The 27,988-nt window shown below is 43.9% G+C and overlaps 1 protein-coding gene and 1 long non-coding RNA gene across 7 annotated transcripts; one reads left to right on the top strand and one right to left on the bottom strand.

The window, feature by feature from the left end:
- Nucleotides 1–56: 56 nt before the first annotated feature.
- LOC107512070 lies at nt 57–27,965 on the bottom strand. 3 transcript variants are annotated; one of them, XR_004954314.1, is made up of 5 exons: nt 27,428–27,965; nt 6,440–6,544; nt 3,651–4,228; nt 1,034–1,163; nt 57–187 (listed from the first exon to the last, which is right to left on the bottom strand). It is a non-coding gene; the product is annotated as an uncharacterized LOC107512070 (long non-coding RNA). The 3 variants fall into 3 exon arrangements; XR_004954310.1 differs by lacking the exon at nt 6,440–6,544; XR_004954315.1 differs by lacking the exon at nt 6,440–6,544 and having other exon boundaries at nt 3,971–4,228.
- On the top strand, nt 182–26,671 carry OSCP1 (organic solute carrier partner 1). 4 transcript variants are annotated; one of them, XM_016147204.2, is made up of 11 exons: nt 182–605; nt 5,804–5,833; nt 9,541–9,695; nt 13,007–13,174; nt 13,711–13,791; nt 20,764–20,867; nt 21,314–21,442; nt 21,934–22,003; nt 23,585–23,721; nt 24,662–24,725; nt 24,932–26,671. In XM_016147204.2, exons 1-11 carry the CDS (start codon nt 494–496, stop codon nt 25,046–25,048), a joined length of 1,167 nt encoding a protein of 388 aa, XP_016002690.2. In that variant the 5' UTR covers nt 182–493; the 3' UTR covers nt 25,049–26,671. The 4 variants fall into 4 exon arrangements, with proteins under 4 accessions (XP_016002690.2, XP_016002689.2, XP_016002691.2 ...); XM_016147203.2 differs by having other exon boundaries at nt 23,582–23,721; XM_016147205.2 differs by lacking the exon at nt 5,804–5,833 and having other exon boundaries at nt 23,582–23,721.
- Nucleotides 27,966–27,988: the final 23 nt, after the last annotated feature.

Genomic DNA, 27,988 nt, shown 5'->3' with positions numbered 1-27,988 from the left:
TGGCATTGATTCCTCTCTGCAACCCTGTGACTTGAGTGTTCTCCAACTTATGTATGAGGAAGTCCAGCTTCAAAACACCTGCCCAAAGTCACACGGCTAGGAAATTAATAGAGTCGCGACTCAAACCAAGATCCACCTGCTCGAAGACTGCTCTGGTTTTGCTTGGGTTTTCCTCGTTCTCGGGCTCCTGTATGTGGCCAGGCAGGATGAGGATGGTCACGCGAAATAGCTGAGCCGGTTAGGTGCCCGCCACCCCCCCGCCCTAGCCTTTCCGCAGAGCTTCAGAAAGTCAAATTACACCCATGGGGCACTCCGCCCAATAAGCGTCCGCCCCTAGGCGCCCCCCAACAAACAGCCTGCTGATTGGGTTCTTTGGCTGTCTGCTGCGTTGCCCTAGCAACTAGGCTGCGAGGACGCGGTGGTTGGGCCTCCAGGCCTCTCTCTGTCTACCAAGCCTTAGCGATCTTCGCCAGCCCTACTCACTTCCCGCATCATGTCGGTGCGAACGCTACCGCTACTCTTCTTGAACTTGGGTGGAGAGATGCTTTACATCCTGGACCAGCGGCTACGGGCCCAGAACATCCCGGGAGACAAAGCCCACAGAGGTGAGAGGCGCCCCTGCGCGCGCAGCCAGCCCCACGCCCCGCAGCCCGATCCTTTACCTGACACCCATAGCCAGACCCACGCCCCGCAGCCCAGCCTCCTATCCCTCCCCAGCTCCCACAGCCAGGCCTTTTTATAGACTGATCAACAGTCCTGCATCCTACGCTATTATAGCCAGGGATCTTTCTCACAATGCCACGGCCCATCCAGTCAGGGCCGCTCAGGAAACAAATTCCCAAAAAGTTATTTTCACAGAAGAAGGATTTAATATCCCCATTGAATATTATTAGGGTACCTCACATCTCCCCCCACCACCACCACCACTAATTTACTCATCCCCTCAACTTGTAGAGGTGATTTCCTAATCTCTCTTGACATCCAGACCCTCCCAAATCTAGGAATCCCAGCTGCCCACCACCTGGTGACATACCCTCTGCTAGTCCAAGCATCCTTTTCCCCCAGGGAACAGATTCTGATTCTCCGTTGCTCTGTGTAATATCCTTCATAAACTGGAAGCCAGTCTTGCTCATTTCAAAAGCTATTTCTAGAAAGGTGGGGTCCTGAAATAACATAGATAAATAAGAAAACATAAGAAATCTATAATTCTTTACTTTCACAATTGTTGGAAGAGAGTGCAATTGTGAAAATAATTATACAGCGTTTAGAGCTTCTAAAATGCAAAATCTGTCTCCCGTATACACCACAACTAATCCCCCAGAGAAATGATCACCTAGAGCTCTGCCACCCTTTTTCTCTCCCTCTTATGCCCCTCTCAACCAACAACTGCTTTCACCATATTTCCTGGAATTAAATATGAAGGAAATATTATATTTCAAGGTAGAGGAGGAAAAGTTGGTGTAAAGGTAACTGACATGGCCACTGATTGAAACATTTATTCTCTCCAACAGTTTCTGTATGGCTCAATGTTAATCATACATATTCAGATATTCACTATTGTGTCTGAGCAATTGAGTCCAAGTCCAGGCATAAAGAGATAAAAAGAACTCCCTATAGCGAACCCTCTCCATTCATTCTGTACACTGCTGCCACTGAGCTTTCTAAAATGCAAACCTGTTCATACTCCCCGCTGCTTTGTCAGCTCTCCACTGCTGTCTGGAGGGCACGTCCTTGGCAAGACATTCCAGGGCCCTTCCTGATCCGATCTCTATCCACCTCTGCAGTCCCAGGTGCCACCATTGCCTGCCTCATACTTTGTATCAATACCTAACTGCTTATATGTCTCCATTTAAAGCATGTTTATTCCTGTTTCCATGGTAGTAATCCCCATACTACCCCAAACCTCTCATTTCCATGCTAGTAACTTCCCTTTCTTCCTACATTATTCAGCTGAAGATTCATTTCTGTCAGGATGCCTCCTTACATAGGGAAAAGGCCTGCACATACTCCCATAGCACCCTATGCATGCCTCTTTGCCTTATCACTGACCATATTACCCTGAAGTGGTCCATGTATGTGTCTCTTCCACATGATTATCTTATTCATCTTTGTACTCCACCACCTAGCATAATGCCTAGACCAGAATAAATTGATGCTCAGTAAATATTTGTTGAACTGATTATTTAAATTGGCTGTTTTATGACATTGTCATTTCTTTCTCAAGAAGGTTCTGTTTTCCTGGGTGCCTATATGTTTGATTCCATTTGGGCTAATGGCACCAGTGAGCAAACAGGTAGTTCTTGGACTGGTAGTCTGCATCTTGGAAGGCAGTGTAAATTGATAATTAAGAGTGTCCTCTCTGGAGTCATACAGATATGGATACCATTTCCCGCTTTGCCATTTAACTAGTCGTATGGCCTTAGAATGTAACCTCAATAAGCCCGTTTCTTTTTCCATAAAATGAGAGAAATAACATATACCTTACGGCAAAGTTGTAATGATTGAATAAGATAATATATGTATTTAACATGTTTAGCACAATAAGTGGGTGTGGTCTTTCAAGAGAAGGTCTGGGTAAGACCCTGTGAATACTAGGGGACTAGCTTCCTTTGTCTTCAGGAACTGTAGTCCTGGGTTTGCTAGATACAGCTTAAGGGAATTTCAGCCATCTTTGGTAATTCACATTCATGCACTCATTACTTCCATAGTTTGGGTCAATGTCACAGGTCGTATAAGATGCTTGGTGGAGCCCAATCCAGCCCTTCCATGCATTTATTGATGGTAGGACTTTTGATTAGTCTGGTCCAGTAACTGACTATAAAAGCAGGGGACATATCTTCCTAATGACAACAACAAATATTTATTAAGCACTTACCATGTACCAAGGACTTCCCTGAACACCTTAATCCCCACAACTATACTATCATATAGGTTAATATTCCTATCCCCATTATACAGATGGGAAAACTAAGGCTAATTTGTCCAAGGTTATATAGCTGGTAAGAAGAGGAGTAAAGAATCTGAACCCAGGTCATCGAGCTCCAGAGCTTATACTCTTAAGCAATACGTCCTTAACTGCTACACTATACTTTCATACCTGGGGGCGACTGTGTCAGAATCTTTGGGTACCTTGGGGGCGGGGGGAAGTTGGAAGGTCAGAAGGAAAAGGAAAGGTTTGAAAAAATATTCAATATACCTACTGATTTTATAAAAGAAAGTACAGTAGTTGGCTGATGGGGGCTTATAGAAGTAAGAGTGAGAAAGCAGGGTAGAGAATATGGGATTCAAAGTTGAGAAACACTCATCTATGTCACCGTTTGGAGTTGGTGTAGCTGCAAGAACATGAGCCACTGTGACAAATGCCTATGCACTGAGGGGTATCAAATGCCAGACACAGTAAACTACTCTTCTTCTTTGAAGCATTGAATGGAAACCATATTTCTTCTAGATGTTTTCATTATCTTACACAACTAATTGGTCTCCTGGAAGCCATCCTGTTCCCACAAGTCCAGTACAAATAGTTTTTCCTCACCATACAGCTTCTAATTTAGCATTCAACAGAAAGGAAGTGCCCTATGGGGCAACTTTCGAGTGTTGCATATTGAATGTTGTCCCATATTTTAAGCAATAGTGAAAATAATAAAAGTTACCTTTGCCTCACTCGCGTCCCCTTAAAAATGCTCATAAATAAGACCTTTTTACATTTTTTCCTCATTTTACAGAAGGGGAGACTGAGGCATAGAGCCTTTCAGTGATTTTCTTTTCCAAGCCACGAAGATCACTTTTTTTCTGAGACGTGTAGTGCTGAGCAACCAAATGGTGATGAGATTCTGTTTTTATTTTTCTAGTTCCAATTCAACAGGCAGCTCTGGATATCCTTGTGCCTGCCTCCCTCTCAAAATGTAGCTAAAGTGGAACTGTCACAAACAAGTCATCTAGAGAAATAATAGAAAAACAAGACATCGGTTACCTTCCCCTGGATCCTTAAGTGGAAAGGGGCCAGGAGCACTCGACACTGCAGAGACCTCTGCTGGAGCTGAGCGTCATTGCCCACGGGAGTGCCTTATACCCCCGGGGATGCATTTGCCAGCTCCATGTTGTCAGCAGCCAGTACTCACTGTCTCTTGGAGCGGCTGAGCCCCTTGCAGCAGAACCGTTCCCAAAAACACCTTCAGGTGGGTCCAGCTCCACCTTTCTGAATTCCCATAAGCCGATCAGGCAAGACTACCTGTAAAATAAATGCCACAACAAGATAGATGTGGACATTATGCTAAAGAAGCCACTATCTGCGTTAAGAAGGCCCGACTCTTGGTGCTGCTTCCCCAGTGTTTTCTCTTCCAAACACCTGTGACTCTTGTGGGAGAAAGATGATGAGTTTTCCCACAGGAGGTTCACCTTGCCGTGGGAAATCTTTGCAGCCAATTAGGGCACAGCCCTGGCTGGCTATGTTTCCAGCACTGGTCTCTTAGGGGCTGTAGCTATTGTATGTTGAAGACATGTGTATGTTTTGGTTATAACTGCAGAAATCACCTTTGAAACAATCTAGTGGCAAATGTTTCCAAAGGAGACCATTAATCATAAAATGTTTTTTAAATGTGGATGTGCATAGAACTCAGATAATCAATCTGAGAGTGATTTCTCTAGATTGGAATTTCCCCCAAAAATAAGGAGGAGAAAAAGTCATCTTTCCTCCTTTATGGGTGATGTGCAATGTCATTCAGTAGAGAGAGTGCAACTAGAAGGGAAGCCAGCTAAGTGCTTGGTGTCTGTTATCCCTATGATATAGGTATAATTATGATCCCCATTTTACAGATGAAGAAACTGAGGTTCAACAAGTTGCTTCAAATTATCTAGATAGTAAATAGTAAAGCCAGGTCTCAACCAATAAAGGGTCTTAATTCTTACAGATTTCTAGCCAAGTACATTTTTCGTTATTTGGTCTTCTCTTGGCATCTTCCTGACTATCCTTGTCCTCAGGAGCTTTCTTTACAGGCCATCATTCCTCCCCTCTTTTTACCTGGCAGCCACGTAGCTCTATACAAAAAGTAAATCAGCAACAAAGACATGTTTTTCTTTTAATTTACATTTCAAGTTTTCCCATTAGAGCAGTTCTATCTGTACTTTAGAAAGAGAAATCTTACATTCGTAAAAAGTCAGGTTATACAAAAAGAAACTCTCTTCTCTGTTCTTGGAATTATTCCTCCTTGTGGAAGTTAGTGTTTTTAAAAGCCTTATTTTGAATAATGTATAGTCTCATAGCATTAGCGAGGATAACTTCTTGAGTCTTTTGTGACAAACCCCAGGGTAAGCTAGTCCTTCTGAGTTTCCTCTCCTCTATCTAGGCCACTCTCTATAACAGGGGTGCCCAAACCCCGGGCTGCAGACCAGTACCAGTACGGGCTGTAGCCTGTTAGGAACCAGGCCGCATAGCAGGAGGTGAGCAGCAAGAGAGCAAAGCTTCATCTGTATTTGCGGCCGCTCCCTAGCACTAGCATCACTGCCTCAGCTCCACCTCAGCTCATCAGGTATTAGATTCTCATAGGAGCACTGGTCCCTGATGCCAGAAAGGTTGGGACTGCTGCATGAGATAGAGCTTCTCTAGGGCTTGTTTTTAGAACTTCTTTATCCATCATCCTTTTAAAAGTTTCACATGGAAGCCAAAGTATTCACACTAGACATTAATGCAAACATGAAAAATAAAATTTCATAGACCATATAATTGGAATTGGTATTTTTAAAGCCTCTTTGAAAATGATGTTCTTGCTTCATGAACTGGTGTTTTCTTTTTATATGCTTCATGTAGATGAATGGACAGAGGTGGACAGAAAACGAGGTATGCTATCTCTGGGCTGCATGTATTCAGTCTGCATCCACAGGTTCACCCAGTCCTTTGTCAGTGGGGCTTAAAGTGGAACCACTTTAAATATTTCAAAGTAAAAAAAATAGGCATGAATTTCTCTTTAGCCGGGACATTGGTTATACATTTAAATCTTTTGCTTAAATAAACACAGCATGTAAGATGAAAACCAAGCAGACTTAGGCACAAGGACCATATTGCACATGAGGCACTTGTCTCTTTTCATCAGTTCCAAGCTTTGCAGGGACAGCTAGGGCAGTAGCTACACTTCTGAGTAGGTTATCCTATTTGGGAGTCCTTAGAGCAATTCTGTGTTAGTATCACATGACCGAAGAATTGTGCTTCAACATGAGTGACTTTCCTTGAACCATTCTCCTTAGCACACAGAGGTATCTATTGAGTAACCCAGAGAAATGGAAGCATGTGACTGCATGGCTGCCAGAATTGTGGGCAGAAGGCATGATATCATGCATGCAGTATGGCCCTATCATGCCAAATCTTCAGTTTCCTCTTCACCTACAACTAGCAGCAAACCCGAAAAAGTTTGCCAATTGCTCAAAATAAAATAATAGCCTTTCTCACCTTTAAGTGTCACGAGTCCCTTCCATCATTGACATTTGAGTGTGGTTTATGCATGTCATCAGCCACCATCCTCAATATTTTAAATGCTCTTACACACCAAGTATGCTGAGGAGATAACATATAATGCTTAAGAGCATAGGCATTAGAATCAAACATCTCCATTCTAATTTCAACTCCACCACTGCATGACCTTGGACTTTAACCTCTCTGAGACTCAGTTTTCCTCCTTGATAGAATAAGAATAATAATTCAGAGTTGCCTTGGGGATTTAAATGAGATAATGATCTAAGCCCAGTGCCTGGAACATTGTAAGGATTGGAAACATGGTAACCATAGTAGCAGCTTCTCTCTTTTACCCTCGGTTCCAAATTGCATGATCCCATGAACAATTAAATCTACAACAGAGGTTTGGTAAAAACTCAGTTGCTTTCATCTAGAGCCAGGCTCAAAGAAAACCCCAGTCAAAGTTTCTGATACACTTTTATTATACGTCACAACCATTTTTTGCACTTCTCTTGAGCAATTTTTGGCCCACTTCTTGACACGTGGCAGAATGTCAGGTGAGATGTGTGGATTTTGAAGGCTTTTTTGTATATGTAATTGAATCACTGGAATTTAATTTAACTTAAGCATTCAAAAACAATAAGCAGAAACTAACTTCATATTCTGTACCCAGGACTAGAAGTCTCATATGTTAAGAACTCAGTTAACTAGCCCTTCTGATGCACCTGTGAAAAACCACTTTGCTCCCTGAAGTAAGGCTCTTCCTGATGAAATCTGGCTCCTAGTACATTCCTGCCTCTTGAAACTGCAGAGCTCATGTGAGTGCCAAAAACTCACAGCGAGACAGACTAACACATGTGGTTAAAACTGTTTCTCAGGTTTAACTTAAATTCAGCCTGGGCTGCTTCTCCAGGGCAAGGACAACATTTACTTCCTCTTTGTTCCCCGGTGTTTATCTCAGTGTTTGGTACATAGTAGGCTCGCCTTAACCAGGTGCCAGGCGGGCGAAGCATGTTGTGAAATGTAGACATGTTAATCTGTGCCCCCATAATCTTTCCGAAGAATTAAATGAGAAGTGGGGCCCAGAGACCTGGAACCCAACCATAGAACTGCCATTTTTTCCTTGGGCACATTGTGGTCACTGCTCTGCCCACAGGGACAGGGCCTGCAGGTATACTTTCTCGAAGTTCTTGTGTAAAGAGCCATGGTGATGTATAGCTTATTCAGTTCCCAGAGGAAAAGGCTTCATTTTGCTCTTTATTTTGCCAGAGCAGCTAACAATCTCCTTGCAATTTTCTTTCTTTTAGAACTGATTTATTCTAGATTCTGCTAAAGGCTAAAACACCCAAGATTAACGTATCAGAGCTTATATGATTCTTTAACTTGAATTCTTCCTCTTTGGCTCTCTTCCCTGGCCTACATAAATCCATGAAAAATTCAAATTCTCTCTTTTGAGGACAAATGTGTGGCTTTGCACTTTTACCTATATTCTTGAAAATTCTGCATTTTATATAGGCTGCAATAAGAAAAACATTAGAAAATTCCATCTATTGGAGGTACTTGCTTGTTTACATTAAAGGCAAAAGGCCATGCATGAGGCATACCCAAAAGAGTTATGTCTCCAAGGTGACCACACTGGGGACATGTTAGTGCATATGAAGGGCACGCTGCAGTGGGTTGGATTGTGACAGGTGAGGATACCCTGCGTTAGTAATGGATTTGGTTCTTCCTCACTAATAGGATGGCGTCTAGATTTCAATCCAAAGGTCAAGTGTGAGTTCAACACTTCTGTCAGGAGTCATGGTCAGTTCTTTTGTGTGTCAAGTTACAGGGTAGGGGGAGCCCCTTCTTGTCTCTCCTCTCTCTGTAGCCCTTCAATTTAAGATTTAAATAACAACCAGCCCTCAGATCCTCATGCCCCCCAAAAATGCCCTTTGAGATGTTTTAAAATGCTGCCCTGAGGCTTCACTACTTCTGTCAGTTACCTAAATGTAGAGTGAGTGCGTGAAGTCATGACCTCAGTGCTCAACCTAGCCTTCAGTCTCTAAGCGGTATGGCCAGAGCCAATCACCAGGCATGTCCTTTGTGTGGCAAAAGCAAGAGGCATTTGTATATTTCAGTAATAATCACTCATGTTTAATGATTAATTTTGTACAATTATTTTAAGTAACCAGTTTTCCTTCAGATTTTAATTACTATGAATGTATATTCTCAGCATCCATAGGTGCTCATCTGTAGGTCAGAGTATATCTGGTATAATTAAGAATAATCTGTGTTCAACCATACTTGTTCCTATTTAATGTACCAGAGGGTTTTCCTTGCCTTAAACTAATGATATTTGATTAGCAAAAAATACCTAAATGAATGAACGAATGAAGAACTAGAATTTTAGACACTTTGGTTTACACACACATTGGGATCTTTAATTCTCACCAGATGGAAATCTTCCATTTAAACAACAGTATGAGACATAGCACTACAGTGTAATATCAATATTATTGATCAAATATAAAAAGTAAGGCATTTTAAAAATGGTATTACTCTCAAGTACATGTCTTGTAGAAACATTAGAATGTTTTCACCTCTAACCAGTGGGTAGATTTGTCTATTTTCATAGACTGTTTTGCCAAAAAAAAGCCAAGTACCATTATTGGTACTATATTTATAAAATTTAATTTTAAGTAAAGATGTTATAGGTTTGCTAAACAAAACAAAAATAAGTGATATTACTTATTTTAAGGAAGAAGCCTAATCTAAAATGCATATAGGAATGTTGTTTAACGAAAGAAGCAACATCTCCCCTATCATCAAGTGAGATAATGTATGTAAAAGTGGTTTGTAACCTCTAAAACACAACATTTGTACATTTGTCACATTTATGTTTGCCCTGACATGGTCTCATAAAGCACTCTTGACTCTGCTCTCCATTGGAACGCCCATGTGATTTTCTCCCCAGGGAGCAGATCTCACCAAGTACATCAGCATCCCCATTCTGCATGGGCCCAGCTCCTCCATCCCATTTGTACGCAGAGAGCATTTCCAGAATAAAGTTTCCTCCAGGGCCTTGTTCAGCTATATTCTCTCTCCTGTCTCTACAGTTCTGAATGACATCATCTCAACCATGTTCAATCGAAAGTTTATGGAAGAACTTTTCAAACCTCAAGAGCTCTACTCCAAGAAGGCCCTGAGGACTGTCTATGACCGCCTGGCTCATGCCTCCATTATGAGACTGAACCAGGCCAGCATGGATAAGGTGAGCAGACGGTGCCTCTATCCCCCTGGTTGCATTTCTTGTAGCTTTTCTGGATGATCATAGCCTGGAATCAAATGAGATGACGTATGCAATGGTGCCTTGCGGGGGAGGGGGGGGGAGGCGGGGGGGGGAGGCACATATAACTATCAGTTGTTGAGTTTGAGAGTTGGGAATGACCTCAGAAGTCATCTGCACCAACCCCTTATTGTTTATGTCCTCCCACCTGCCCACAAAGACAGAGCTGGTCTTCACACCCATATTTATGAACACCTTGACCCAACTCTAAATAAAATCTGTAATTCTGCTTCATTCTTAACAAATCTCAGCTCTAAAAACCAGGCATTTTTTTTTTAAAGCAAATTCAGAACTACTCAGTCTTTACTTAAAACATGAATGTATCATTCTCTTCGGGAAACAGATTATTAGAACGCTCTGGTTTTAAAATAATAACCCCAAGTAAAATGCAGAGACTAGACAAATCTCCTGAAGAATTTTAAGTAATTTATAGAGATATTCTGCCCTCAAGTAAGGAGAGTGTACCTTCCCCACTCCTTACGTGTGGACTGCGATTAATAACTTTCTTCCAAAGAAGGCAGAACAGAAAGGAAGGGGGAAATACTTAACGTTACAATGGAGAAACTGACAGACACCACCTCAACCGGGTGGCCAAGGTCAACAGCAACAGCGATAAGTCATGTTGGTAATACGTCCCCTGACACAATATGATGAGGGTAGCACTTCACCTCTGTGATTTTCCTCTCGAAAACCCACAACCCTAGTCTACTCATGAGAAAAATATCTAATACCACTTGGAGGTAATGTTACAAAATGCCTAACCTGTACTCAAAAGCATCAAAGTCACCAAAAACAAGGAAAGTCAGGGAAACTGTCAAACTGTCACAGTCAAGAGGAGCCGAGGAGACATAGCAACTAAATGTAACGTGGGATCCTAGAACAGAAATAGGACATTTGGAGAAAACTAATGAAATCTGAATAAAATGTGGCCTTCAGTTAACTGTTAAAAATTATGAAGTATTTTCTTTTCAAGTTCCTCCATTATGTGAATTTTATTAAATCATAAGGACTGACGTGCAAGGTGCTAAGCATGCAAAATCAATGCTCACTCATGGTTGGTACCTGGAAACCTCAGGGAGACAGACCGTCTTTAACTGCGCCCTCTTCCCTCTAGCCACTTAACTTTGGAAAGTTACTTTATCTCCCTGAGCTTCTATTTTCTCATCTATAAAATGGGGATAACAAGAACTGCTTCATCAGTTCTGGGAGAGTTAAGCAATAAACATACAATATAATCACACACCTAGGTCCTGGCACATAGTAGATGTTCAATCAAATGTTAATTATCTTTTCTGCCCTGCTTGCTCTGTTCCTTCTTTAAGAAAGTTTAGTTTCCCATAGAGAAAGGGCACAGAATTTGGGATCAAAAACCCGGGATTCAAGTCTTAGCTTTAGCAGTTACCACTGTGAGACTGTGTTTCCTGAACCACTCTGAACTTTCGTTTCTTCATCTTACACCTGTGTTTATCCTTCATTCTTAGCATGACATCCTATATAACAACAGGTGCTTAATGATTGATAATGATGGTAGAGAGTCTCAAATCTATATCTCTAGTATTACACACACACACGCACACACACACACACAACCAGGCTGTTACTGTCGTGTGCCACTTTCTAAGTAAAACAACTGCATGTTGAAGAAATGGAATCACGTAGAAAGTTCTAGCAAATGCCTTAGGATCTAACCTCTTGAGTTCAAATCTCACTCTGCCACTTACTTCCAGCTGTGGGCAATTAGGCAAGTTTCCTTGTTTTTAAACTTGAGATCATATCTACTTCACAGTTCTCATGAAGACTAAATGGGATCAGTAAGGTAACGTGTATAAATGTGCTTGGCATGACACTCAGATGGTAGTATTTTATATTTCCAATCCTGCCTCAGACAAGTCCAAACCTTCTCTCCCAAACTGACTCCTCGAGTCCCACGTCGCCCAGATGTCCCTGTTCCCAGCAGCAGCAGCACCCTTCTCCCCAGCACTAAGCTGAAAATGCTGCAGTCATTTTGCACAGCCCTCATCTTCATTCCCCGAACCTAGTCAGGTAGTCCCCGTATGCCGACAGCTTTTGCTTCTAAGTATCACATGCTCTTCTTTCCCCTGACTTTCTCGTTCCTGCCATCTGTATTCTCAGCCTTACATGTGGATTATGCCAACAAAATTTCATTCATTCATAGAGTCAATAGATATTATTGCAAAGCTATTAGGAACCAGGGAGATTAGCTAATCTCCCTTATTCCAGTCTCTCCCTTCTCTCACCTCTCATCATTGTCAGACTGACTAATCTTGCTTAATCACTGCTTTTATCATGTCAGCTCAGAACATTTCAATAGCCCCCTAATTCCTACCACATCTAGTCTAAATTATTTTGCCTGTCTTTCTAAAACCTTTACTACTCTAACCTTTCCTTATCCAACTTCATTTCCCACCATCTCCAACACAAACTGTCCTCTTCGGTCAGGTCGTTCTCATTCTCCCAGGAAAATAGCATATTCATGGCTTCCCCCAGGCCCTCACACCTGCTGTTCCCCTCAACTACAAAGCTTTTCCTCTTCCTCAGCTAGTTTGAAACCTGTGACTCCCTCCTCCTTCCATAAAGCCTATCTCCACCGCTTTGGTCCTCACCAGTTTCTCGCCTTTGGTCATTCAGGGATGGTCATACCATACATGCGGGCTTGCTGATATCTTATTAAGTATTTTCATCATTTAAAATTGTTGTTAAATAGTCATAGAACTTTATATTTGCCACTTTCACACATATCTTCTCATTTACTCCTCTCAGCAGTTCTACAATGACAGGAAATTAGGGACGATTTTTTACAGATGAGCAAACTCAGGCTCAGACAGGTGAGGTGACTTGGGCAGTGCCGTTCATTCGCCTAGTCAGCAGCAATGGAGGACTTGAATTTGGGTTTTCGCTCTCCAAGTCCAGCATCCAGTCCAGGTCCCCATTGCTGCCAATATTGTTTCAATCATATTCCATCAGCAGTACCCATAAGCTGACCAGAAATCCCGGTTTGCCTGGGAAGGTCCTGGTCTCCCCTGTTGTCCTGGCTTAATTACTAATATCACCCTCCCTTTTACTCTCAAAAGTGACTTCGTTTGAGGGATAACTGATGTGGTCACCTGAGTTGTATGATGTACCCAGAACTGGTTTTCAGTAAATGCTTGAATGTTTGGAGGTTCTGACGTCTGCTTTTATGATCCCATTTATTTTGTTCGTGTATGGGTTGGCAGCTCTATGACCTGATGACTATGGCTTTGAAGTATCAAGTATTGCTGTGTCCCCGTCCCAAGGATGTATTGCTGGTCACTTTCAATCATTTAGATGCCATCAAGGGATTCATCCAAGACTCCCCAACCCTCCTGCAACTAGTGGACGAGACTTTCCGGCAGCTGATTGAAGTAAGATACCATCGGTTTATCACCTCTCAGCCCCAATACTGTTCTCATTCCTCTGTTAAGAACAGGCAGCTTCTATGACAGAGAGCACAGGATGAGGAATGGGAAATCCTGCCACTCTCCCAGAAGATTCTAAAAATCTCCAAGTATCCATTTTGGTAACACAGTAGGCATTATCATCTGAGGTCCCCATACTCTTGCCTTCAGAATTGGGAAAGCAGTGATACAGAGCCTTGCCATTTTCTCCCTGCTCTTTCAGAAAGGGAGTTGGTGGTGGATGTTCTGCTAGATCTTGGGGCACAGCCTTTCCAGGTCTGTGGGGGACAGAAGAAGTGAAGCATACCCCCGTCCAGGTGTGGCATGACAGGATTTGGTGAGGGAGCAGTGCTGGCTCTCCTGCTGCCCGCCTTGCCCCAGCAGCTGAGTCCTCTCCTTGCTCATCTGGCTCCCATCCCTAAGTGCCCACCTGCCCCTACCTGTCCACACTTCTCATCTCACTTCTGAAAGTGAATTGCTTCTTCCTGCTTCACCTCTGGCAGGTATACGGGGGTCTCTCTGCGGGGGAGTTCCAGCTGATCCGGCAGACACTCCTCACCTTCTTCCAGGACCTGCACATCCGGGTGAGTAAATGGGCCGCCTCAGGAGCGCCCTGCCACTGCTGTCCTAGGGTAACAGGGTGCCAAGGGCTGACATCGCCCAGGTAGTGATGGATATCCTCAGTGTTTGGCTCCATAATGGTAAACTTTCTGATAACAAATCTCAGCAGTTCATAAATGGACCAAGGAATACAGTGATACTGCCATTCCCTTCCAGTTACCTTATGTGTTCCTTTAAAATATGGTTTTTTCCCTTCTCCAGAGGAAATGTGCTCTCAAGGCCGCCAGCCTGATCTCAATTGCAAAGCCTTTTCTCAAATCTCTAATATCATTGACTTACCCAGTATCTGATGCTGCAAGGAAGCTACCCCTCCTACGCCATACAACTCACACCTTTCCTGAATTTTCATGGCACCATACCATCCTGGCCTTCCCCTACCTCTTCCATCTCCACGACTCTCATTCCTTCCTCTCTGTCTTCCTATCTCCAAATTTTCTCCTTCTGCCTCCACACACCCTGCTCTTTAGGAATCTCTTTGCTCCCTACTTTCTAGCTCCTTCACCTAGGACTCCTGAGTCTCACCTCTGCTCTACCCTTGCCTTGGCCCCGCCATCCGGACTGACATCTCCACCTGCTTCTTGAAACCCTCCATGAGGATGCCCACCGGTGCCTATCATTTAATGTCTGTAGCTCAACTACTCTCCAAAAGTCAAGTCCTACCTGGACCTCCTGATTTCTTTTGAGGGCACCATCATTCCTTCACTCACTCGGCTCAGAACCAGAACGTCGCCCACGACTCCCCTTCCCTGATCTTCATCTCGTTGCCCCAAGGCCCCTAGAGTCTGCCGTTTCAATGTCTACACCCTCCTTCCCATTCCTTTTGCCATCGGCCTAGCTCAGGCCCTCATACTTCTTGTTGGCTGTCGCTTCCCACTCGATGCTGCCTCCTGTCGTGCCTGCTCCAGACAATTCTACACTCTAACTTCTAAAAACATATTTCTGAGCTTCTGAATGTGGGGCCCGTCTCTTTTGGGCAGGACTCTGTTCCTTCCCATAATTTACCACACTGATGAGGGAAAGATGGACGATGTGGCAAAATGAGCCCAGGCTCTGCAGTCCAACACGTTTACGTTTGAGTCCCACTCCACCTCAGCTCCGTGACCTTGGGCAAAATATTCCTCTCGAGCCTCAGTTTCAACCTATTTGGAGTTTGTTGGGAGGGTAACTGATGCCACATATGTAATATACATGTATTTGCCAACATATGTATAGTATCGAGTGCTTCAGGAAGGATAGACAAGAAACTGGTCGCAGTGATTGCCTCCTGGGAGTGGCAAACTGCATGGAGAACAGGGGTACAAGAGAGACTTAGGTTCTAATATATACCCTTTGAACCTTTTGTACATATGCATATATAACATATTCACAAAATAAAATTCAAAAAGAAAAAATAGAATACGTTTAGGACCTAATTGTTATTTCCCTTCCATGGACTGGGAGATACAAATAGATTACCACTCTGAAGCCAATTTTATTTTTAACCCTCATTAATAATTTTATTTGCCATGGATGGAGCAATAATAACATCAATATAAATCAAGATCTCTAAGAGTCATCGATTAAAATAAAAAACATGAATGTACAAATAAGATTGAGTTTTGCATTGCTTGAAAATATTGAAAAAACTGCATCGTGTTATCAAGACTGCATATTTGGACGTTATTTTATGGATTGTAGTAATGTAAGCAGTCCTAGTGATTTCTCAAGTCTGACAAGATAAAAGTCATTATAATGAAAAGACACTCCTAATAATAAGTCTGTAGTAAAATCATTAAAATATATTAAACCACAAACTACATTAAGCTTTAATTGCTAAATGGGCAAGCAATGAAACATCAGAATGTTCACCAACAGAAATAGGATTCCCGCATCCTAGCAGAATTCAGTGACTGATCTTTAACATCTGGCTGGTTTTCCGAGTCTGGTCTTTAATAGTATTTCTGCTCAGCTGCAATTTGTGATTGCCTGTACAGATTTTCTCTGTTTTCAAAATAGTCTTTACAGTTTTTAGATTTATTAGCAAAACCAACTAACTAAATCAAGAAAATACAGCTCTGACCTAACACTTCCTTGCTATTGTTTAACCAGCCGTCTCACCTGATATCCAAAGCTTTCTGCAATCTCAAAAAACACCTGAAGCACTGTAAGGTGCCCAAGGTTCTGACCCGCTCTGCAGGCCCGGCCAGAGACCATCCAAAGACCGATTCCGTTTGGAATCCTGAGCGGTTATTTACAACCATCTCCATCCCCAAGCCCTTGCAGCAGCTCCCTTTAGGAGCTGCCCCCTCAAGAGTAGGTAGGCCTCTCAGGTCACCCTCTCCCTTACTCTCATTCCCCTTCATGCATCCTCCCACCGTGTACTTTCCTCATGTTCTTTCCATTGTTTCAGCAGTTGGAAAGCAACATTCCATCTTAACCTCTTCACAGAATGTTTCTTATACCGCCACTCCGTTATCCTCTCTACTTGGAAATATTGCATCCCTGGAAAACTAGTCAGCCTAACCAATATTTCTTGAGTGCTTACTCTATGCTAGGCACTATTTCCAGTGTCTGAGAATATGTAAGTAAACAGGAAGGAGGCCCTGCCTTGAGACTCTCTACTAGTAGGAAGAGACAGAGGGGACAAGTAAGTCAGGTTCTGGTCTGATAACTTTAAGGAAGATGGCATGATAAGGTACAGTTATAGGGGGCGACTGGGGTGGGATGTTGCATTAGACATGCACAGTCCAACGAACTTTCTGTCGTGATGGAAGTGTTCTGTATCTGTGCTGTCCACTGTGATAGCCACTAGCCACATGTGCACTTGAAATGTAGCCAGTGTGACTGAGAAACTCAATTTCTAATTTAATTTAAATGTGAATAACCACACTTGACTAGCAGCTGCTACACTGGACAGCACACATCCTTAGATGATAGCGTCAATGATAGCCTTTCTGGGACAGGACAGACATTTTAGCTGAGTATGTATGTAACTAACATAGATCTCAAGGAAGAGCATCTAAACTGAAGTGATAGCAAATTCAAAGGCCCTTAGATGGGGAAAAGCATGATGTGTTTCTTGAAAAAAGAGAAAGCCAATGTGAATAAAGCACATCTAGGCAGGAGCGATACTCGAAGTTTACAACCTGTGCAGCATGGGCACTGACTGATCAGAACAGATGCCAGTTTTAAATAAACTGGTACTTACTAGTTGACTTAACTTTATGCCCTTGCGAGGAGTTTTATTCTAAGAGTAAAGAAAACATTCGAAGCATTGTAAGGTGAGCAGTACCATGACCTGAGTTGTGTTCTGGAAGGTAAACTGTATGAGATCAGGGTAGAGGTGGGACAGCAGTTGGGAAATTATTGTGGAAATCAGGTAAAAAAAAAAAAAATGGAAGTGGATTAGGTGCTGCTACCAGTGGAGATAGTGAGAAGTATTCACATCTGGGACATCCTTTCAGGACAGGATCGGTAAGACTGAACTAAGAGACTGGATTTGTGAATGAAGCACAACCATGAAATTTTTGGCCTGAGCAACCAGCCAGTGGTGCCATTTACTGAGAGGGGAGTATATTTGGGTAGAAATATACTGAAGGGAAATATCTTTGAGTAGAAAATTAATTACTTCTACTTAAGTTTGATTTGCCTATTAGATATCCGAGTAGCACTATCAAATAGCAGTTGAATATATAAATCTAGACCTCAGAGGAGAGATTCAGGGTAGAGACATAAATGTGGAGAATCATCAGCATACAGTACAGAGATGGTATTTGAAAACTTCTGGCCACTTACTGGAGGCTGGTCATTCTCCCTCGCCCACAGGCAGGATATGACAACTGGGGTCAGCGTTCAGCCAGTTTCACTCTCACTTTCAGATCATTAATTAATCTCCTGCCCTCACGAATTTGGCCTTCCTGTTGTAAGGCCAGACCAGCAACTATAACACTGTCCAAAGCCCTGTACTTACCACTCACTGCTAAAAGTGACCGCCAAGTCACTCACTCGTATTCACTGAGCATTTAAATCCCTGGCTCACTCTCCTCCCAGCCACCAGAGTCCTGCCATCCTCCTGGGGAACAGGAATGCTCATGGTGATGTCTCATCCAGCGCTCCAGCACCACAGCTCAGTGACCTTCATTTCCTCTTTCTGTAAGAAACATGGTTTCTGCCCTCCTCAGAGAAGGGGGGGAAATGCACGAAGTGCCTTACAGATGTTTGGTTCTAAAATAGAAAAGCGTAAAGACAGAGGACACGAAGGACGGGGCGGACAGTTCTACCTAAGAGAATAGGGAAAGTCTTCATAGAGGACCGGATATCTTTTAAAAGAAATAGGCTTTTACCAGGCCCATGAGAAAACAAAGTGGGGTGTGGGTTCAGATGGACACTCTAGGCAGAGGGCGCCGTCTCAGTAAAGGCTTAAGGCATGTAACTGCCTGGTGTATTTGGCGGTGCAGGGGAGGTGAAAGGCTGCAAGCAATTCAGTGTGGCTGGAACATAGCATTCAAGGAGGAGCATGGCTGCACAGAAGAACAAGGGCCAACTGGAATCTGGCAGGCAGCAGAGAGCCACCGAGCAGAAGAAGGACATGGTCGATGAGTTTAGAAGTGTCTCTTTAGTAGCAGAATGGCGGATGGATCCAAAACAGGTGAGAGGAGAGGCAGGGACACCAGTTAGGAGGCTCCCGCAGTGTCCGGGCAAGAGATAACCGTCTGCACTAGGGAGCAGGGTAGAATGGCGAGGCCACATACCAGGAGTGACCACAGGGTTGGCAGGGCTTGGTGACTGAATAGACATGGGAAGATGGCGAGCAGGGGAACTCAGACTGCTGCCTTAATGACCTGGTGATATCATTTGCTAAGATTGGGAACACCAGAGGAGGATCAGGTTTATGAAAAATGATGAGCCCTGTTCTGAACAGGGTGAATTGGAGGTGCATCCCATGGAACCTGTAGACGGACATGTCTAGTGGGCGGTGGGGTAGATGGGTCAGGTGCCCAGGAAAAAAGGCTAAGTGGGAGCTCAAGATGTAGGAGTAGATGAGATCACCTGGGAGTGAGAGGAAAAGGACACAGGAGAGTCACAGCTATAGCTGAGGACCAGCAGACGGGCTGGGCAAGCAGACCCAACAGTCTGTATAACCAAGGGTGGATTCTCAGGTCAAACACAGACACACACTTAAGTTGCACATTTCAAATCTACTGCGACTTAGTCAATCTCATTAGAATTAGGCTAAGGGAGCATCCAGCACATACATATACTCCTAATTCTCTGTCCAAATTTTCTTTCTCCATGCCTGTGTTCACATCCCTGGGTCACAGAATCTCAAAGTTAAAAATTCCTTAAAGATCATCCAGCCAAACCCTCTAACCAAAACAGCTTACATATTCCCCCCAAAATATGCCTTGTGCCTGCCCATCTCTGCTTCTGAAGTGTTTTCACACCCACCCTCTTCCTCCAGGCCCAGCTCCAAACCCACAGTCACTCCTCCCTGCTCCCCGTGCCGTTAGTCATTCTGCTCAGTAGGCTAGTATCCACGTAGTAGTCAGCACATCCTGCTTTATAGTGTCATGTTTCCCATTTTGTTTGTGCCCTGTGTCTGATTATAGTATAATACTAAGAATATTAGGTACCATTTATTGAGCACTTAACATGTGTCAGTCTCCTTGATAAATGGTTTTTATTCATTACCTGATTTGGCTGTCACATTAATCCATTGAATAGGTACTATTATTATGGCCAGTTTACAAAAAAAAAAAAAAAATTAATGCACAGAAAGTTTGTGTAACTTACCAAAAACCCAGAGCTGAGAGGATAGTGGCCCAGCTAAGATGTACCCTAGACCAGAGGTCCCCAACCCCTGGGCTACAGACCAGGTCCGTAGCCTGTTAGGAACTGGGCCTCGCAGCAGGAGGTGATCGGGAGGGGAGCAAGCGAGGCTTCATCTGTATCTGCAGCCGCTCCCCAGCACTAGCATCACCGCCTCAGCTCCACCTCAGATCGTCAGGCATTAGGCATTAGATTCTCATCGGAGCACTGGTCCCTGGTGCCAGAAAGGTTGGGTACTGCTGCCCTAGACAGTCTACCAAACATCGGCATGCCAAACTGCCAGCTTACAAATTCTTACCACTTTGCATTTTGACTGCCTGGCACACAACAGATGCTTATTCTTAATGCTATTACAAACATAATCTTGTAGAAATTTAGAGTTTGAAGGGACTTTCAACCTTACCTCATTTGACAAATGAGGGAGCTAATATCCAACAGAACTGATTAACTGCCATACTCTTCATGGGATTTTATCTGACCAAGACCTCAATACAGAGTGCACAAACCCGGGAGTAGAAATAAGCATATATGGTGTTTTCCAGTCACATGAAAGACCTTCAAACTCTAACGCCAACTGGATTCACCTTCTCCAGCCCCTTCTCACCAGTCCAGCACATGGCTCTGAATTTGGGCTCCAGAAACAGAAACACAGGAATTGGTTTGAATCTTCACCTCTGCCTGTTATGAGCTGTCTTAACATCTGAGCTGCCAGTTCCTCATATGCAAAACGGAGATGACGGGGTTCTTGTGGCTCAAGCCTTGCAGCTGGACGGAAAGTCAGCAGGAACCAAGGAATTAGTGTGGGATTTGGAGCTGGCCTTGTTTTTGAAGCCTGGCCCTGCCTTGTTCTCTTTGGACAAGTCGCTTCCCTCTGCGATCCTCGGCTTTCTTGTCTTTAAAATGATAATACAACTCAACTCACCTAGAAGATTTGCTGTGAGGCTTGAAAGTTCCGTTTGTGAAAACTCTCTAACTCTGCAGGTGTTAGCTATGGTGAGTTTTTCTCTTATTGTCAGGAACTCACTAGGTAACGTTCCCAACCCATTACACACTTTCCATCCTCACAATGCTTATGTCTGTGAAAATATACCAAGAAACATTAACGATAAGTATGTTGTTTTTTCCAGGTGTCTATATTTCTAAAGGACAGAGTTCAGAATTCTAATGGTCGCTTCGTGTTGCCAGTGTCCGGGCCTGTTCCCTGGGGAACTGAAGTCCCTGGACTTATCAGGTGAATTCACAACAATAATTATCAGGCCAGTGTTTGGGGCTCCAGGAAACCAATATGTGGGCCACTGCAGCGACTGCCGCACGCTGGGCCCCTCCCTGTCGCCAGTAGAGCACAGCGGTTGGGAGGTCAGGTTCTGATCCCCGCTCTGCCACTCACCAGACACTGGCGGCAAACCGCTCAGTTCTCCGGGGTTCATTTCCTCGTCTATTACATGGTCACGGTGAGGATGAATAAGATAATAGTGTTCTAAAGTGCTTACACAGCATCGAGCACATAATATGCACTCAGTAAATATTATCATTACATCATCATTATTACCACACCCAGCATCTTTATCTTGAAGAAGTGCATGAATTCCTTTATGTCCCGTAGTACAAGGAATAAAGGCACCTCCAGGACTACCTAAGCTTGGAGAACGTTCCTTCATGTTATACTCTGTTTTCTAGAATCTTCAACAACAAAGGCGAAGAAGTGAAGAGGGCAGAATTTCAGCACGGTGGGAACTATGTCACTGCACCAAAAGAAGGTTCTTTTGAATTTTACGGAGACCGAGTCCTAAAACTGGGAACTAATATGTAAGCAAATTCCCCCTCCCTGAATGAATTCCAGTCCAAGAGAGGTCACTTCATTTAAAAATTCAGCTCGGCTTCTGATGTGACAACCCCTGCTGACAAGTAGAGCGATTTCCCCTCAGATAAAATGCATGAAGAGATCTGCTGTTTTCAACGGACACCTAAGCTTTCCAAATATAAGATCACTCAACACGTTTTAAAAAATAATAATTTTAAGTGGCCATGTGGATTCAGAAAGGCTCGCTATGTGTTGCTCACATTTTTTCAGCAATACACATTACTTCGTGAGAGGAGGCACTTCCACACAGCTTCCCAAGTATTTTCTTTGTGAAGAAGTGAAATGTGAGTGATCGATAGTCGCATTATGTACTCCCAGCATCTTTCTGGGTGCTTTTAAACATCTCGAAATAAAAGGTGTGAGCTGTAGTCATGGGTTAGAAGGAAGTCAGCATAAAGGGCTGGACCGTGTTTTCATGGTTTTCTCCTGACACCAGGTACAGTGTGAACCGGCCTGTGGAAACCCATATGTCGGGAGCATCAAAGAGCTTAGCTTCACAGACACAGGTGAGCTTCCGCCTCCCTTATTTATCCTCTGAGCCTATTTCTAGATACAAAAATCTGTATCTAGAAATCTGTATCTGAGAAGGGTGGGAACTCTAGATTTCAAAGCTAGCCAGCAATTCTCTCATTGTTCGCAATCTTCTCATTTCAGCCTTATAAGTACAAAGGTTTTTAATTGTAGTTTCTCATGGAGTCTTCCAGTGATCTGACTAATTAGGTAATTTTAGGCTTGGCTCAATCACCATAATTAAGTGGGAACCACGCACCAGGACGTGTGAAGTGAGCAGTGTACCAGTGCCATCAGGTCCGTGGTGCTGAGTCCAGCACCTGTGTGTATTCTGATCATTAAAACATCCCTTGTCAGTGCTTCCCTTTCTAATGATGCAGTGGCTGAAGTTCAAAATGGGGTTTTAGGTTCTCTGAATTCCATCTTTACAAATTTTCACTGAACTAGCTACCAGCTAGCTATAGGACAAACCATGGAACATTCGGTTATTCAGCAAACATTTGTCAAACTACTTCTATGAGCTGGGTACCGAGGGACACAAAGCTGGCTTAGACATGGTCCCAAGTGCTCCGGGAAAGACAGTGATGGAAACGAATAATCAGCACGATGGAAGAATTGCCCGCTGGGTATCCCGAACGAAGTGCTGCCCCCAAGAACACATGTTCTGTCCCATGGAATGGGGGCAGGGGACCGAGAACGGGAAGGCTTTTCAAAGGAGGTGACATTCAAGTGGAGTAAGATGCTAAATAGCCAAAAAGGAGAAATGGACGCTCAGGCCGAGGTGACAGTTTAAGCAAAGGCACCAAGGGGCAGAGGATCTTAATGTTAGGGGGAAGCAGGGAGGCAGCATCTCTCCCACATGACTAGATAGATCACAGCCTAATCGAGGCAGGTGGCTAGAGGTTCGACTGTAGAGGAACATTGGGGCCTGACGAGGAAGGGGCTTAAACAATCTGGACTTTGTCCTTTAGGCAGGAGGTGGAGGGGTTTGTTTCAAGCAAGGGAGAAGTGAGATGAGAACTATATTTTAGATACCTCTGGTGGCAGAGTGATGGAAGAGGCAGAGCAGGGGAAGGCTGGCTTAGAGAAAGTCATAGTTGAAGTGGGGGAGAAGGTTGAACTGGGCAAGACAGTGAGTGAGAGGAGGGAAAGGATTCAAGGGTGTTCACAATGGCCACCACCTGAGGGCAGTGTGGTAGCTCCAATGGAATGAGTGCCCTTGAACTTGGAGCCTTTACTGAGGCTACTGGTAAATGCCGAGGGAACTAGACTAAAGAGGAAGCAACGTTCTCCTCCTTCAAAGAGGAAGGTAGTTTGAGGACAAAGGGATCCCTGGGGCCTTCCACTCATCTTGAAAGTGTAAAAATCTCTGGTTTGCTGCCTCTGCTTCTGACGCAGATTGTTTCTCTTTTGGTTAAGCCTGTTTTCTATGCTTTATTTGGACGCAGTTCTTCCCAGAAATAATTTAAAGTTCTTGTTTTGCCTCCTTTTATAATACCACCCTGGGTCTCTGGGTCTCAGCAGGAAATGTGATTGCCTTCACATGGCTAAAAATCATGAAATTGTTTCTGCAGCAGAGCATTGCTCCAAATCCTCTTGCAAAAGAAGAGCTGAATTTCTTGGCCAGGCTGATGGGAGGAATGGAGATTAAGAAACCCAGTGGCCCTGAACCAGGATTCCGATTGAATCTCTTTACCACTGATGAAGAGGAGGAGTATGTTTTAAACCTGTTTCTTTAAAAACATATAAATATCCTAAGTTTGTAAACTAAAAAAGTTACCATTATAAATGAGTGACACTCATAAATACAGATATGAAGATCACAAATGACACATCAGCAAATTCAATAACCTACTCAAAGAAGAATCCATCAGAATTAAATAGCCTGAACCTTCTGGATTCATTCAAAAAATAGTTCTCTGTTTTACTTAGTACAGCGTAGCCGAACAAGAACTGTTGGAAGTCAAGATAATCAGATCAAGAAAAATCTTAAGAAACCAGAGGGAGGTCGGAGCATGATGTCCCCCAAAACTAATAGTGGTATTAATTCACTTAGATTTATACAGTTTATACTTTATACTTTACAGTTTACAGAGCACTTTTGCATTCATTATCTCATGTGATCCTCCTCACAACCAAATATTTGGGGTGGAGGTTGCCTTCTATTTCCCTACCCACTGAACTAACTTCCTTTGTGCACTTTTGTGTGGCAGGTACTGTGGTAAGTGCTGGGGACACAAAGATGGTGTGTATGACCTAGAGTCTGTCCTCAGGGGCTCCCCACATGCTAGGAGAACAAACATGCACACAAGTTATTTCAGTGCCATGTCATAAATGCTCTAATGGAGGACTCAGTGATCACTTTGTACCAGCAGATTGAAGGAGTTCGCATCTGAGCTGGTCCTGGAGTTCGCCAAGCAAAGGAAGGGGAAACATTCTTGGCAGAGTTTAGTATGTACAAAGGCACAGAGATATAACAGGACTTGACTTTCTGGAGTGTGGGGTGCATTGGTGGGGGGGTGGGGTAGAAAATTGAAGGGAAGTGGCAGAAGATGAGGCAGAAAACAGTAGGTTGCCAAAATGTCAAGAGCCAGCTTGCCACGCTGGAGAGAACCCTAACCTTCGACCCATTTTTTTTTTCCCATCTCATGCAGACAAGCAGCACTAACCAGGCCGGAAGAGTTATCCTATGAAGTTGTCAACATACAAGCTACTCAGGTGTGTGCAGGGGATTCCACAAGTCAAATCTTATTCCCTTCCTCATCTTGTAATAACCTGGACCTTCAAAGGCCCTGCCCTCCCTTCTTCTCTCCAGTCAGCATGTAACTATAGTCCCTATTCTGACAAACAGGTAAGGAACCAAAATGCATCACAGTGGTGGGATGAAAATTAAATACCAACCGCACCTCTCATTTTCCTAACAGGACCAGCAAAGGAACAAAGAGCTGGCTCGGATCATGGGGGAATTTGAGATCACAGACCAGCCAAGGCTGAACGCCAGCAAGGGGGATGATTTGTTGGCCATGATGGATGAGTTATAGCTGTGCTGGCCAGGCACACCCCTCCTGCTACAGGAGCGGTTGCCTGATGAAGACCCCGGGGAATGCACCAGGGAGCAAAAAGATGCTGCTAGTTTTCTATTAAGTGAAGCCATTACCTCTTATTCCTGTTCCTGTTGTAATGAACTGTGTAAATCTCTCTCAGGGAGCACACTCTCTGGAAGGTACACACATACCTATACTTTCAGCAAAATATATTGTAGCTTTTAAATTGGACTTTCCCATTCTCCTTCTGGTTTTATGACAACTATCCAAAGCATCCTGGTCCATAGGTTCAGGCCCCAGAGTCAGTAAGGGGGCACTGTCATGGCCACTTTCAAGGACAGCTTTCCTGTGAGGACTTACAGCACACAGATGTCTGTAAATCGTCACGAAACTTCAGAGCTTTCTGGGATGTATTCTGCCATGTAAGTGAATTTGAAATAAGTGAAAAAGGCAGTTGCCTCAAATAGTTGGGGGAACTATTTAGACAGCCTTCCTCTCCCTGGCACACTGGGAACTGTAACCTCAGAGGCAGAGGAAGTAAGGCTGTGACCTGAAACCCCATCTGGGTCCCATACAGAGCATGTGGGTATCTGGAGTTCTCAACACATCTCTATACCCACATGTGGTGTGGGCTTACCCCATATGGAGATGTGTACCGAGGAAACAGTTTGCTTTTCGGCATGATATGTACTCCTCATCCCCAAAGTCTTCCTCTGCCACTTAGTCTTCTTGCCTTCTAGATACACACAGCATGCTGTGCCAGGACAGCTGTCTCCTCAGCTTCGCCATCAGTGGCCAAGCAGAACTTTAAGTTAGGTAGATGGGAGGTACACATGGAGTGTCATTTTCCCTTCCCTGAACCAGATGAGCTACTTCCCCGGGCATGACGCCAAGTCTAATTGAGTTCCCTGTAAAATATCTCAGACCAGGGCTGCCCTAATTGTGTCAGGAAGGCTTGTCAGCCTGGGACTGAGTAACTGGCAGGCTCGGGGCCAGCGAACATCCACAGGTCATGGTCCATTCAGTCCTATGGAAGGAATATCCAGAATGGCAGAGGGTAAGAGCTGAGCTGGTCTTCGCCTGAGATCTGACCAACCACAGGGACCGCTCAGACCCCACATACCCTGGCAAGAGTGGAGGCAAACATAGTTCTGAATGTGAGGGCCAGGGAAGCTGTCCATTAGATTTCCAAGGTATAGGATTACAGAAAGGTAAATCACCAAATTTAAGTTTCTTCCTGCCCGTGAAATATATACCCTCTTACCTACAAAGACACCCAAAAAAGTCCATTAAGTAGGAGAGACATATCTTGCTGTTAGATACCTGTTACAGGCTTGCAAAGTGCCTTCTGTTTTAATCTCTTTTAATCAATCTGGCCACCAGTTGTGGCCTGACTGGGCAACAGATGAAGGGAAAGGTTCTCACCTGTCCTGAGTCTGGCTTCCATAGCACTGCCACAAACCCGAACTTGACTGTCTGCTTATGTGCCGGAGCCTTGGAGGTGGGCCATGAGCTGCCAAGAAGCAGCAGCTCCTCCCTCCACCTACCCCAGAGCGATGCTGAGGATTTCAAATTGTATCTGTCCTCTCAGTAAATAAACAAGATACAGATCTCTGGTAAGGCAGCCTTGTGATGAGGCAATCTTTTGAGTTTCATGTCTCTAGACTTGCACAAATATTGAGAAAAACAAGTTTATTTGCATGGTGGTTCATGGCATCCAGAGAAAGCAGGGGAGTTGGGAGGAGGCAAAGTAAAAAGAAGATAGGGATTACTCTGGCAAGTGAGGACTGAGTACTAACCACACAGGAGCGTTCACTTCAAACCAGGCCACAGGGTAGGAGAGTGTCACACAACAGTGCCCCATGCAGTTCAGGGGGAGGCACGCCACAATCAGAGTCAGGAAGCTGGGTTCTGGTCCCACCCCTGCCTCAAATTCACCGTGGTGTCTTGGACATTTACCTTCACCACGCCTCAGTTCCCTCATCGGTAAGAAAGAGAACTAGTTCACTGGTCCAGAGCCGACTTGACCACGTAAGCTGTTGAGTTTACAGCCTCCTGGGCCCTACCCCCAGTGGGACCTGAGAACTGGAGTTTTTGTCCATGCTGACCCCGACTCCATGCATGCGTTGGGGGTATATCTGCTCTCTTTCAGCTCTCCTGTGACTAATCTCAACTAAACTGCAAACTGCCACACTCCTATTCTTACCAGTGTTGGAATGCCCTCCAGATTATGCAAGGCAAAGCTCTAGAAGTACTATAAGGGCTCCCAGAAGAAAGATAAAATAAAAATTGAGAGTGAAGAGGGAAGGAAAAAAGGGGGAAAGTTACCCCATGTAGTTCACATAAGTATCTAACAATTTTTAAAGGCCAACTCACTTTTTTCCTTAGATCCAGATCCTGGTAGGCAAGAAACAGACTTCAGCACAGTGACCAGATTCTGGAGATTCCCCAAATCCACACAGGATCGTATTCCCTCATCCACTCCATCTACACTGTCACTCTGGTTTGCATCCAATAAAGAGACCAACTCGAGCCACAGGAAACCACAGAAAAAGAAATGCAAATTTTAGAAAATATATTTATCGCAATACTTAATCATAAAGACCTAAATTAAAATCCGAAAACTAATATAACCTTCACATACCCCTTACTGTCTTTAAGTACTGCCCTGGATAACTCTTTAGCTGCTAAATTCTAGGACAGCTGACCACAGAGGGAGTTAAAGGAAGTGTTCACAGAGATTGGGCCAGGGAACAACTCCTTCACAACTGGCATGAAGTAAATTCTCAGATCATAACTCACCTCTCTTCAAATGAGAATGTTAAGATGCATTCCGAGGGCTAATGGAAATTAATTGTGGGTTATTTGATTATCTTAACACCTCTCGCTACTCATTTTCTCTGTCTCTGTCTCTCTCTCTGTCTCTCTCTCTCTCCC

Source organism: Rousettus aegyptiacus, unplaced genomic scaffold (assembly GCF_014176215.1).
Source record: "Rousettus aegyptiacus isolate mRouAeg1 unplaced genomic scaffold, mRouAeg1.p scaffold_m13_p_1, whole genome shotgun sequence".
In the NCBI taxonomy this organism is placed as follows: domain Eukaryota; kingdom Metazoa; phylum Chordata; class Mammalia; order Chiroptera; family Pteropodidae; genus Rousettus; species Rousettus aegyptiacus.
Note: the sequence above shows the minus strand (reverse complement) of the source record. Positions and strands in the feature narration are given on the sequence as shown.

Excerpts from the sequence above, each read along its gene's own strand:
- OSCP1 (XM_016147203.2), top strand. The coding sequence starts at position 494 with ATGTCGGTGCGAACGCTACCGCTACTCTTCTTGAACTTGGGTGGAGAG. Across the intron at positions 13,792-20,763 it reads TCCAGGACCTGCACATCCGG|GTGTCTATATTTCTAAAGGA; the intron begins GTGAGTAAATGG and ends TGTTTTTTCCAG. Across the intron at positions 23,722-24,661 it reads ACCACTGATGAAGAGGAGGA|ACAAGCAGCACTAACCAGGC; the intron begins GTATGTTTTAAA and ends CATCTCATGCAG.